The sequence below is a fragment of the Crocuta crocuta genome, unplaced genomic scaffold, assembly GCF_008692635.1.
Source record: "Crocuta crocuta isolate KB4526 unplaced genomic scaffold, BGI_CrCroc_1.0 scaffold38, whole genome shotgun sequence".
In the NCBI taxonomy this organism is placed as follows: Eukaryota; Metazoa; Chordata; class Mammalia; order Carnivora; family Hyaenidae; genus Crocuta; species Crocuta crocuta.
The window spans coordinates 3,478,906-3,493,316 of NW_027532605.1; the positions used below are offsets into that span (position 1 = coordinate 3,478,906).

Below are 14,411 nucleotides of genomic sequence, written 5' to 3' on the forward strand. Positions count from 1 at the left end.
ATGAAAAGGATCATGCATACACCAGGATGCATTATGGTTATGACTGAAGAAACAGATTTAGTTTAAATTACAGAAATATTACATGTTAGTTTACAAAGTCATGATAAATTTAACTAAGGTAGTTCAAACTTTTCTAACAAGGAAATTATCCAAATTACTCTTTATTTTTGTCTGTCTTAGGTGTCCTCTGAAGCTACTCTAATATATAGAGCTGACATGACTCAACAAGTAAAAGGACATGATTAAACACAAGGAAGTAGATTCATTACTTTAGCCAAACTATTCATAAAAGTCACACTTAATCGTTTCCAAAAGCAGGAAATAGCTTCAGTTACAATTACCCACACTGTTTTATCAACATGATTTAACTTTACTTAGGCGAGACCACACCTCTAGGGATAAAAAAAAAAATACTTTTTTTCACTTGAGGCCATCAGCGAAACAACACTTCCACTAAGTTGAATATCTCATTACGTTCATACAGAATTCATTAATTCATCAGATTACTTATTGAAGTCCTATTATATATAATGTCCCCAGTAGAATTTTAGAATTACAGAAATTAATAGGTAACCGTCTCCAATGGCAAGAACCATTTATGCTCACTAGAACTGGTACCTGTCAACACTGAAACTTTAAAGATATACACAATAGGGGCGCCTGGGTGGCTTAGTCGGTTGAGCGTCCGACTTTCGCTTAGGTCATGATCTCGCGGTTCGTGGGTTCGAGCCCCGCATCGGGCTCTGTGCTGACTGCCAGCTCAGAGCCTGGAGCCTGTTTCAGATTCTGTGTCTCCCTCTCTCTCTGACCCTCCCCTGCTCATGCTGTCTCTCTCTCTCTCTCCTAGAAATAAATAAAACATTTAAAAAAAAAAAAAAAGTTTAAAGATATACACAATATCTTGGATGTATTTTCTTTCTTTCAAGAAATGTCTTCTCTGTGAAGCCTTCCTGTGCTCCATAAGGCCAACATTTTCCCTCTGCAGAACCTTGTATACACCTCTATAATGCACTTGTCACAGAATACTGAAATTATTTGTCTGCATGTCTTATTTTGCCCACTAGACCTTCCATAAATCTTGGTGAGTGAATTAACACAACTGAGCCCACTTAAGGTAGGGACTTTACCTGCAGAGGCTGTATCTCAGGAGCACGGTTGTCTCTTGTTAGCTGCATCATCTCTTTAATTTGGTAGAGTGCGTAGACAAAGGTCACCCAGGGGGAGGAGCTGACCCCCCAGGCTGGCTTGTTCACATCCTCCTGTTCTTCCTGGTGCTTGGTTTTCTTGGGCGGAAGCCTGGGCTCAATGCGTGGCATGACGTCTTCAGTCTGTTGCTGGACCAAGTCAATGGTTGCTATGGGAACAGGGCTAGAAGGAACAGGAATCCTTTCTGCCAACATTGTCTTGTCTGGAGAGAAAATCATGTTTACATCATTTTTCAGAGTTTTCTACATATTTAAACAAGCATGATAAATTAAAGAAGACAATCCCATGAGCCCATTCTAGTGCACTTGGCAACATTAATAAATCGCTGGATATCAGTGGCCTCTTGGTGCAGGTACTGAGAAACAGATGGGATGTTTATCTTCCAGGATCTCTTTATAGGGATTAACAGACATTAACTTATATTTATTTATGAAATGTATTTTTCATTAAACTTTGATATAACTTAATCTGTAGGCATGGGTTATAATGAATGTGGCCTCAGGCCCACTTACAGGACTGAGTTTTTAAAGATAAGCATCAAAACAGGAAATCCCAGTGATAGCTGTTTCTTTTGGCCTTTTACTGAAGGCACAGACCAACACTGTAATCCATTTAGGATCATGATAAAAAAAAAAAAGTGAGAAAGATAAGTATTGGTCTTCTTTTCTGTATAACTTGTTAGCATTAAAATCTGCCTTGGGATTTTCTGTAATAAGCTAGCTTTTCCCTTTACAGAAGCACTTTAGGTATTTGATGAAACAAATGTTCCTTAAAGGACAGGATAAAGAAGATGAGCCTTGTTCTGGGACCCATGAGTTAAGAATATTTCTATTTTACTGGTTGGCTTTCTTCATTAAAAAAAAAATTGATTCAACTTGTACATTATGTTTTGATATAACTTCCTTTGTATATAACAATTTTAATGAAGGCTATACCTGGTTAAGGAAAAGCTTCAAATTTAGGTTTTAAGACACTTTTTTAAGACATTTTTTTCAATTGAGGTAGAGGCATAGTAATTAATACCACTCCCTATCCCTAGTAGTAAAATTACTACACAGCTTTATATGTAATTGATTTAAATCTGAAATCCATTTAGAATACCAGAGAAATTTAAAACCAGTACTTCCTATACTACTTTGTACTATAAAACAAAACAAAACCCAGAAAACCCCAAGCTACTTAAAATGGCCAGTATTCTTTTCATCACAGGAGGGAGCTTCTCTCTAGCAACGGCACACATCAATTCATTGATACACCACTGAGAAAATCTAGCCAGGCAAGTTGGCTGTGTACTCTGTTACCACCTCTGGGTTTCTCCATGGCTTCAACCTTTAGAACCATTCAGAAAGAATGGACAGGTTTACCTTCTTCCTCACTGGGCACTGCCAGCCACTGGATCAGGGCAAAAAGCAGAAGGATCACCAGGCAGGCCATGCCGATTCCTCGAAAGGTTGCAGCAGCCCCTGTGAAAACAGACCACTGCATAGAGTAATTCCAGCAAATGCAGAGAGCCCTCATTCACAACTGTCAATGTGCTGAAGTTCAGGGCAAAGGCAAGGGAGCTTGGGACAAACCAGAGAATGATGAATAGCCAGTGACTTCACAGGCCCAGTAGGTGCCAGGAGACCCAGATGCTGATATTGCATTGGTCATTCATCAATCTTTAAAACTATATTTATAAAGGATTATCGCTGAGTGCCTCTTACCATAAAACTCAGCGGTGCTCTCTTCTTTGTAAGACCATTTACCTAACTATTAAACAGCCTCATTAATCTGTAGCTGGGACAGCAGAGCTCAAGTAGTGCTGTAAGTTCAGATACCCTGGGCCCACCTTCCTCAGAGGAGTGCTCAGTCCAGATCCCTTGAGCAGGGTAATCTTATCTCCACCCAACCCCTTGTGTTTCCAATATGGGAAATCCGACAGGGCAGGCTGTGTTATCAAGAGATGTAGTGATATTGTACCAAAGCTGCAGATAGCTAGATTTTTCTGAAATAACAATGATGAATTTTCTTTCTTCTAGCATTATTATCAGCAGGTTTAAGGTACTTTGCTTCAATCCAAAAGCACATGCTCTCATTCATTTGTTTGGCTCCTTTGAGGTATCTGTGTAACATCTTATTAGGCTGTTTGTCACAGACGTTTGCACAGTTACAGGCTGGCTCTAGTCATCTTACTTAAGCACTCAGCTTTACAATTATGACTATCATGAAAGTGAGAAAGATAACTGAATACTGGAGTTTAACTTCTGACAATCTTCAGTAATAATTTAAGTATTTGCTGAGGTGTTGCCAAAAAGTCTGAAGTTTTCAACAAAGAAGGAAAGGAAAAGGAGAAAGCCATTCTTACCGAAATAATTGACTAATACGCCTCCAATCATGGCACCACAGCCTCTCCCCAAACCTAGGTGAAGGCCCTGCAGGATGCCCTGAGCAGAGGTCCTCAGCTCGGGGGGAACCGCTGCACTGAGATAAGAAATGCATGCTGCCCAGATGGCTGCATGTGTCACTCCTGGAGAGGAAGAAGAGTGGGATTGTCTGATCAGCATTGCCTACGTTACTCTTTTTCAGAGAGTGGATTATTTAATTACACACACACACACACACACACACACACACACACACACACACCCCAACCTACCTACCTACTAAAGACCTACATTTGATTTATGGTAAAACATACGTAACATAAAGTTTACCATCTGAACCATTTTTAAATGCATAGGTCAGCAGCACTAAAGTACATTCAAAGTGGTACGCAGCCATCCCTCTCCAGACTTTATCACCACAAACTGAAGCTCTGCACCTGCTGAACAATAACAGCCTCTAGGCCTTGGAGACCACTATTCTACTTTCTCTGAATCTGACTACTCTGGGTTCCGCATAGAAGTGGATTCGTTTATCAGTGGAATCACTATTTGTTCTTTTGTGTCTGGCTTACCACTTAGCATAATGTCTTCAGAGTCCATCCATGTTTGTAGCAGGTGTCAGAATTCCCCTCCTTTTTAATATTCCATTGCAAGCAGATAACACATTTTGTGTATTTATTCATCTGTTGATGGACATTTCAGTTGTTTCCACCTTTTGGCTACTGTGAATATAGCTGCCATGTTTATGGGTGTTCAAGTATCTGTTTGAGTTTCTGCTGTCAGGCCTTTGGTGTGTTATATGTAGAAGTGGAATCACTGAGTCATATGGTAATAATATGTTCAACACTTTGAGGAACTGCCTGTTTTCCACAGTAGCTGTACTGTTTTATATTCCCGTCAGAAATGCACAAGAGTTAGTTCCAATTTCTCCTGATTCTCAACAGCACTTGTTATTTACCGTGTTTTTTTTTTTTTTAAATAATATAATAGCATTCCTAACGGGTATGAAGTAGTATCTCATTGTGGTTTTGATTTGCATTCCCTACTGGCTAGTGATGTTGAGCATTTTTTTCTGTGTTTATTCGAGTCCTTTGCCCATTTTTAAATAACTTTTAAATATATATATATATTTATTTATTTATTTATTTGAGAGTGAGCATGAAGGGGGAGGGGCAGAAAGCAAGGGAAAATTAGAAGCTGGCTCTGCACTGATAGCGCAGAGCTTGATATGGGCTGGAACTCACAACCATGAGATCATGACCTAAGCCAAAACCAAGAGTTGGACGCTTAACTGACTGAACCACCCAGGCCCCCCACGTTTTTTTAAAAATGTTTGTTTATTTATTTACTTATGACAGAGAGAGAGAGAGCAAGTAGGGGAGGGGCAGAGAGAAAGGAAAACAAAGAATCCTAAGCAGGCTCCGCTCTGTCAGTACAGAGTCAGACATAGGGCTTAAACTCAGGAACCATGAGATCATGACATGAGCTGAAATCAAGAACTGGATACTTAACCAACCGAGCCACCCAGGCACCGCAGCCCTTTTTTAAATTGTGTTGTTTGGGGGGGGGNTTTTTTTTTTTTAAATAATATAATAGCATTCCTAACGGGTATGAAGTAGTATCTCATTGTGGTTTTGATTTGCATTCCCTACTGGCTAGTGATGTTGAGCATTTTTTTCTGTGTTTATTCGAGTCCTTTGCCCATTTTTAAATAACTTTTAAATATATTTATTTATTTATTTATTTATTTGAGAGTGAGCATGAAGGGGGAGGGGCAGAAAGCAAGGGAAAATTAGAAGCTGGCTCTGCACTGATAGCGCAGAGCTTGATATGGGCTGGAACTCACAACCATGAGATCATGACCTAAGCCAAAACCAAGAGTTGGACGCTTAACTGACTGAACCACCCAGGCCCCCCACGTTTTTTTANTTTCTACCTAAAATTTATTTCCATTATGATTAGCACCATGATTAACATTCTTAGAGATACAGTTTTTTTTACATACCTGAGATTATTTATTTGGCTATAGTTCTATAAATAAGGCTAATGCTTCAAAGGATATAACAAATTTTATGCCTTTTAATAATATATAGTTCCAATTGGTTTTCCAGAAGACCATTTACAATGCCTCAATACCAGTTTCATTATATTTTCACCATATGTTGGAGGGAGGAAAGGATAAAGATAACAGGTTAAAAAATAATTTGGGTCATTATTTTAAATGTACAGCAACTGTGCATTGTATGAATTTAAATCTTTATTAGAATACTGCTTTAAATGTAATAAAAAGATAAATAATAAATACATAGATGTAATAAAAAGATACTTTCACAACAAGTTTTACTGAGAAGAGGTTAAGAAATCATCAGATTCTGCATAGATTAAGTCTTGAGCTTGCTCCCTGACAAATAATCTTTGTTGGAGATACTGTCATCAGAAACTCATTACTTAGGTTTTGAAAAATTAAACTAAAAGATTAATAGTCACTTAAGATTTAATCTGACATTGGTTTGCTTCTGACCAAAATGGAATAATGGACTGGATCTGCCCTCCTGAAACAACTAAAAATTGGGACACAATATATGAAACAATAGTTCCCAAGACATTGGATATCAGCAGTAAGGACAGTGAGCTCTGATTGATGGGAAACAAATGACGAGCCCCAGCTTACTGCCTGGCTAGAGTTTAAAAGCTTCAAGGCAGAGGTGCCTGGGTGGCTCAGTTGGTGAAGCATCGGGCTTTTGGTTTTGGCTCAGGTCATGATCTCATGGACATCAGTTTGAGCCCTGCACTGGGCATGGAGTCTGCTTGGGATTCATTCTCTCTCTCTCTCTTCCCCTCCTCACTCCCCATATTCCCCCCAGCCCTGTTCCCTACCCCCACCTTCCCTGCCCCCCATCACCAAATAAATAAACTTAAAAAAAAAAAAAATAGCTGCAAGGCATAGAGGGAGAGCCACTGAGTCAAGGAGATGAAGCTGACAGTCTGGAGAGACCAAGGCAGTCAGAGTTTAGGGCAGAGTACCAGAGAGGAGAGAGCTTTACAGAAACAACAGGGATCGGCATGTGGTTCCCCTCAAAGTATTCAGCAAAAGCAGGAGTACAAACTATCCACAGCCAGGGAAAGAGCCATCCAAAAGCACTGCAGAAAACTGTACTCAGAACCCATACAGGACCAGGAATAGTACCTATTTCCACCAAGTGGCGAAGTTCATGATTGGGAGAGTATTCAAAAGGGTCTTCTATTAGGATTATGAAAGAATTAGAATTAGTCTCAACACTGCTCTGGTCCCACCTAAGTAATCTTCAGTAGCAAAGCCTAAAAGGATCATATTATTTCCATTAATTTACCTGTGTCCCAGAACAAAGCTTAAGAATATTTATAAGAAATACAAAAATATATAGCACCCAAAAAAGTAAAATTTGCAATGTCTAGCATATAATTAAATTACCAGGGATGACCTCAACTGAAGTGGATTCCATTATTCAATAATGTAATAAACCCTATTTTTACTGGATATGTTAGATTATATGCCCTATAGTTAACTGAAACAGTAAAAATAATTTTATGAGGTTTAATATGTTTCAGTAATCATTTCAACTAGGTTATTTTTTAACTAGAAAAATGGATTAGATGACTAGAAATAGTATGCATACTTAATTTTCACAGAAGTCAAGTAAAATACTTGCTTAGTACCTTAGATAATGGCAGTTTTCTCAGAACTGAATAATTCCTAGATAATCTTAATTATAAGTGTTGACACAGTACACAATAGAAATCTTTTTAAATAGTTCCCTTTATATTATTAAAGATCTTGCTAACTCCATTTCTTTTCAGATACACATGCTTTTCTTCATTATCAACACTAAGGAAAAAACTCATATATTCCAAGAAATAAAATGAATGTGTTAAAAAAAAAAAAAGTGCTTTTAATGTTTATTTTTTGAGAGAGAGAGCATGCGAGCAGGGAGGGGCAGAGAGTGAGGGAGACAGAGAATCCCAAACAGACTCCTTGTTGCTGGGACAAAGCCTGACATGGGCTCAAACTCATGAACCACAAGATTATGACCTGAACTGAAACCAGGAGTTGGACACTTAACCAACTGAGCCTCCCAGGCGCCCCCGGATATATTCAAAATTAATCAGATTCAATGGTAAAAGCCAACATAGATGTGGAAATCATTTCTTAAAAATGACTCATCAAGGATCTGAAACCACATCAAATAACTATAAATTAACTTTAATAGTGAAGCCAAATGTATTGTTATGTCTGTGTCTGAGCAATCAACTGCAGGATTTACAAGTAGACAAAGATGGGCCTATGACCAGAACAGTAGCAACTATATTTTTGTTGTAATTCTAGATCAACTATAAGTCTAGCAGTAAATAGGGTTTCTTTCTTTTTCTTCAAAATTCTAAGTGTTCTAAAGCATCAGTCTTCTAAGATAATTAAAGCATCTTCCAGCAGGATGAGTTAAGTCAGGATTATTAAAGGCTCTAAACTGTTAGAATTTTGGGGGTGGTATTAAGTGGCAGCTGTAAAAGATTCTCTACAGTCAGATTTCTAGGGTTTCTTTAGTGCTTTTGGGGACAGATAATTGGGAACTACATTCCTTAAAGCAACTCAGGATATTAACTGAAGGAAAATATAGTAAAGCATACAGTAAAAAATTTTTCTTTGGCACCAGATGTAAACAATGAAAGCCATTCTGCCTGTATGCTCCAACATTTCCCAGGGCAGATAAAAATTGGTTTCTATGAGATACCTTATTTCAAAATATCATGTAAATAGAAGAATCCATACCACTTCCTAGAAAAGAAATTACCAAAACTAAAAAATCCACAAGAAGGGACTGGGTTGGTAATATCACCTTTGTATTTAAAGACAACTGTGGAGTTGTGGTTCTTATTCTTAAATATGCCAAGTTCTAGTAATCATATTAATTATATGAAACCCTTGACAGTGTTTTTACTACAGTTGTATTCTGGTCCTCTTAATTTTAAAACAAAACTCTAATCTAGAAACCTAAAAACCTGACATTTTTCATATTTGTAAGACAAAATCCTGAGGTGCCTGGGTGGCTCAGTTGGTTAAGCACCCGACCTTGGCTCAGGTCATGATTTCAAAGTTTATGGGTTCAAGCCCCATGTCCGGTTCTGTGCTGACAGCTCAGAGCCTGAAGCCTGCTTCGGATTCTGTGTCTCTGTCTCTCTCTATCCCTCTCCTGCTCATACTTCATTTCTCTCTGTCTCAAAAATAAAAACATTAAAAAAAATTTTTTTTTAAAAAAGGCAAAATCCTAACAATTGTGTTCCTTGAAACAACTTTCTTAAAAGATTTAGGAGGTAAAAGATAGAAGCCAAGAAAATGCTTCCATCCACTTTACCTTTTATTAGAGAACCATGAAAAAAGTAGTAGATGATTATTCTCTATATGATGAAGTAAATAAATTTATTCAGTGACATGGGTAAAAGTGTTTTCACACTAGAGCTTTTACAAAGTGTTAAACCTTTTAGTATGAGATAACTAGGTTGGCAGATTAGTCTAAGAATAAAAAGACGTTACCCCCAACTGGTAATAGTAAGAAAGGTAGTTGAAGTGACTCTCCTTCCAACTGACTCTCCTTCCTTGGCTACTTGTCAGAAAACTACTGATATTTGTGAATGGCAATTCAAACACCAACTCTCCTAAGAGGTGCTTAATACGTATGTTTGAGTGGCAATTCAACACTATATATTAACTGGCAATGAATGATTCTCAAAGAACACTCAAGTCACAGAAACTTAGCTTCTCAGTCAATTCCTTACCTTTACTAGGGTCCCTCAGGATTACTTACAATGCCTAACAGAAACACAGACATAACTTCACAGGGCCTACACCCAAGACCTTAGCTGCCTGGGAATACGCTACATTTGAATAACCAAGAACCATTAGAAATAATTATGACTCACTTTTTTTTCATTAAGGATATTATTATAGTAGTCTACCAGGAATTGTGATTTTTTCTTTTTAAGTTTATTTATTTTGAGAGAGAGAGAAAGAGTGAGCATGCGGGCAGAGAGAGAGAATCCCAAGTAGGCTCTGCACCATCAGCACAGACCCTAGTGCGGGGCTCAAACCTACAAACCATGAGATCATGACCTGAGCCAAAATCAAGGGACAGAATACCCAACTGACTTGAGCCACCCAGGTGCCCCTGTGCTATGTGTTTTATATAGATTGTTTCATTTATTCCTCCCAGTAATAAGCATTATTTTTATTCTTCCTTTTCCAAAAAAGGAAAGTAGGCACAGAGAGATTAAAGTGCCTTGTCCAAAGTCACATAGACGATAGGGTGGTAGAATAGGATTTGAACCCAAGGTATAGAAGTATAGTGCTTAAGTACTATACTATACACCCTCATAACAACTACTGTATTACATAACCATCTACTTTGAGAAGTTTTTTGGTAATATCAAACATGCCCCCCAAAATCTAATTTTTAAAAAATGTATATTCTTAGCAGCTACATCCCGTCCTTTTCTAAAGAGCTCATATCATTCATATTATCAAGTTTTTTTATGTCTCAAATAAGTCTCTACCTTATAATATTCAACATTGGTATCTAATCCTGTAACATGAATTTCAAGATTGTTCTATCTTGTCCCAGAAAAATGTTCTACTGCAATAAATATGTAGGTATGAGCAAGAAAAAAAATCCTTTCTTCCCCAGTAGACAGCTGCTCTTTGTAAAATGCTGCCTGGCTTTTACAAAGCCATCATAATGGCTGGGAGGGGTGAGAATTGACAAAGTAGTGGAGAACTGGGATTTTTTATTTTGTTTTTCTTGCTCTGCCACTGACTTACGCTCACTAAACAAAACGTAAGTATCCCCATAGCACTGACACACTGAATCACTGAATCACTTGGGACAAATCCTTTCCATTGATGCACCAAAGCATATATTTCGGTTACTTCGGGGTACTTCTCAAATGCTGGGATATGTTATTTAAAAAAAAAAAAAGAAAAAAAAGCTTCTGAAAGATCAGTCTAGTGAGACTGATCTTTCTAAAAACAACAACAACAACAAAACAAAAAAACAAAACACAAAATTTCCACTGAGCTGGCAATAAAAGGAATCTGTACTGGTTAAGGTAATGATAGCTGTTGTACTGAATAAACCTTGGAATCATAGTGGTTTCATACATTAGCGGTTTTATTTTCCTGCTCATATAAAGCCCTATGGGCATGAGTCAGAAAGAGTAACAGCCGTGCTCCATGTAGTTCAGGGATGCAGGCTGCAGAGCCTCAGCTGTCTTCAACACTTGGTCACCTGGGTACCTATGTCCAGCTGGCAGAGTAGTGAGGGCAGGAGGGCACATGGAAAATTTTATGGTCTGGGTTTAGAAGTTGAAACACATCATTTCTGCTCACAGCCACTGAACAGAAATAGCCAAATGGTCATACCTAACTGCAAGGGAGACTGGGAAATAAGAGTCCGACGTGTCCAAAGAGAAAAGGATACATCAGGTGGAAAGCAAGCCCAGTGTCTCTGTCAAAGTAAGGGCCACCAACAGCAATGAACCTTTTAAAAAGAGCACAGAACCCTACAGAGAGCAGTGGACTTAGCAGCAGCTGCATGAACCGTCTGTGTGTAGCATGAAAGACACTTTATATAAGACATACAACAATATTGTTAAAGATCAGTGCTCCCATATCCACCAATGTATAGCACTGCAAGAATCACCTTCATACATTCATTCAGCAGCACTTACTGAGCATCCAGAGTATGTACCGGAACCCCTGCTCTGCTTTGAGAATATGATAATGTACAAAACACATCTTTAACCACCATGGAGTTTATAGTCTAGTGGATGAAAAGGGCCAGGATTCATCTGGAAGAGACACTGAGTTCCTTGAGGAGAATACACTTATCCAGCACCTGCACAGGGGTTGACATACAATGGCAGCTGAGCAAAAGAATGCTAAAATGAAATTAAGTAGGCAGTAAACTGCATGTTGTGGTATAAGGAAAAAAGCATTTGGAGACAAAAGGGGCCCTGGGTAAGGTTGGAGAAAGATTCCAACTCCCACGTAGGAGTTAAAATGAACAGAGGAAGGATGCCTGGGTGGCTCAGTTGGTTGAGTGTCCAACTTTGGGTAAGGTCATGATTTCACAGTTTGTGAGTTCAAGCCCCACATCGGGCTTTCTGCTGTCATTGCAGAGCCCACTTTGGTTCCTCTGTCTCCCTCTCTCTCTCTCTGCCCCTCCCATGCACATGTGTCCTCTCTCTCTCAAAAATAAATAAACATTTTTAAAAATTATTTAAACAGATGAACTGATGAAATAAAGCTTCTGTAAGTTTCTATAAGCTTCACTTTACAAGCTAAAAAAAAAAAAGACATGTGAGTTATTTTTTTAAGGGGTCTATAACTGACATAAGAATGTTTTACGGCCCTTGTGAATTTTATATGATGGCACCATTGCCTCAGTATACCTTTAAAGAGGTTTTAGGAGGTTACCACCAAAACTGTGTTTAATGTCAAAACTTGCCAACCAGTTTATGCTACATTCTCAGTAATTCCCCATATCAAGCCACCCATGAGAATTGCTGTTATATCAAAGACAGTAAAAATTTCACTTCCCAAAGATATCTTTAAGAGCAGTGTGCACTGACTAATCATTTGTGGCCAGGCTTTAATGCATAACTGCAATTTAACCTCTTAGAGGAGAATCTTCTAAATTATATTTCCTTTGGTCCTGATTTTTATTTATTTATAATTTTTCATTTTAGTTTTGTTATATAATCTAACATTTATTGAAGGTAACTATGTGCTATGTAACATGCTAAATACTTTGCATGCATGCTTGCATGCATTAGTTTACTTAATACTCATTTCAGTCTGTTCCATACAGCACAAGAGTCTAAGGCTAAGAGAGATTAAGCATCTTGCCCAAAAACACATAGTTTATAGGTGGAGAGCTAGAATACAAGACAGTCTAATTCAAGCCTAAGCACTTTACAGTTTCTAGATTATTGCATTTTATTAAGTTGTCTTAAATAATTTATAGAATGAGATGGGAACATAAGCAAATGATTAAAAACATACTGATGTTTTTACAGATGTGCAGTGGAGACAGGCTGGTCTCTATTGGTCTAGGAAAAAAGTTATCATATTGAAGTTTCAGCTTTTAAGTTTAGTTTTCACATTTTCTTTACATATTTATAAATTTTTGAGATAGAACTTCCTGTATTATTCAAGAACTTTAAAAATTAGAAAATACAATTACTGTATACTTTGCAAGAGCTTATAATATCAAACAATAAGTATTTATAGTGTATCTTCCTATGTGCATGTTTCTTTGGAGAATTCAAAAAGTATCAGCATGGTCTTTGAATTTAAGATGTAAACAATATATCTGAACAAGAATTTAAAACACTATTTATAAGACTACTAGCTGGACTTAAGAAAAGCATAGAAGACACCAGAGAAACCCTTGCTGCAGAGATCAAAGACCTAAAAACTAGTCAAGATGAATTTAAAAAATGTTATAGCTAAGATTAAAATAAACTAGATATACAGTGACAGCAAGGACTGAAGAAGCAGAGAAGAGAACAGGTGACATAGAAGATAAAACTATGGAAAATAATGAAACTGAAGAAAAGAGGGAAAGGAAATTACTAGATCACGAGGGGGAGAATGAAAGAACTAAGTGATTCCATGAAATGAAGCAATATCTGTATCACAGGTGTCCCAGAAGCAGAAGAGCAAGAAAAAAGGCCAGAAGGTTTATTTGAACATAGCTGAGAACTTCCCTAACCAAGCATCCAAGTCCAAGAGGCACAAAGAACTCCCTTCAAAATCAACAAAAACATGTCAACACCATGACATATCATAGTGAAACTGGCAAAATACAAAGATAAAGAGAGAATTCTGAAAGCAGCCAGGACAAAAGGTCCTTAACCTGCAAGTAGACACGTAAGGTTAGTAGCAGATCTGTCCACTGAAACTTGGCAGGCCAGAAGGGAGTGGCAGGAGATATTCAATGTGCTGAACAGGAAAACTATGTGGCTGAGAATCGTTTATCCAGCAAAGCTGTCATTCAAAATAGAAGAAGAGATAAAGACTTTCCCAGACAAACAAAACCTAAAGTAGTTTGTAACCACTAAACCAGCCCTGCAAGAAATTCTAAGGGGGACTCTCTGAGTGGAAACCAGCAAAGACTACAAAGGACCAGAAAACATCACCAGCAACATGAAATCTACAGATAGCATAATGATACTAAATTCATCTTTCAATAATCATTATGAATGTAAATGGACTAAATGCCCCAGTTAAAAGACACAGGGTATCAGAAGGGATAATAAAAAACAAGATTCATCTATATGCTGCCTAAAAGAGACTCATTTTAGTCCTGAGGACACCTGCAAATTGAAAGTGAACAATGGAGAACCACCTATCACGCTAATGGACGTCAAAAGAAAGCCAGAGTAGCCATGCTTATATAAGACAAACTGGTTTTTAAAACAAAGACAGTACCAAGATATTAAGAAGGGCATGAAGTCATAATTAAGCGGTCTACCCAGCTAGAAGATCTAACAATTGTAAATATTCATGACCCCAACTTGAAGCATCCAAATATATGTCAATTAACCACAAACATAAACTCATTGATAGTAACATTATTGTAGGAGACTTTTAATATTCCACTTACAGCAACAGACAGATTCATCTAAGTAGAAAATCAACAAGGAAACAACAGCTCTCCATGACATACTGGACCAGATGGACTTAGCAGATATATTCAGAACATTTCATCCTAAAGCAGCAGAATACACATTATTCTTGACTGCACA

General features: G+C 37.8%; 1 protein-coding gene across 2 annotated transcripts in view; it reads right to left on the reverse strand.

The window, feature by feature from the left end:
* MFSD6 (major facilitator superfamily domain containing 6) overlaps positions 1-14,411 on the reverse strand; it is a 51,055-nt gene that overhangs the window by 3,729 nt on the left and 32,915 nt on the right. For both annotated transcript variants that reach the window (XM_077780229.1, XM_077780230.1), the window contains exons 3-5: positions 3,554-3,715; positions 2,571-2,669; positions 1,128-1,408 (exon numbers count right to left, since the gene is read on the reverse strand). In XM_077780229.1, the coding sequence (XP_077636355.1) occupies positions 1,128-1,408; positions 2,571-2,669; positions 3,554-3,715 (542 nt within the window). The remainder of the gene's footprint in view (positions 1-1,127; positions 1,409-2,570; positions 2,670-3,553; positions 3,716-14,411) is intronic.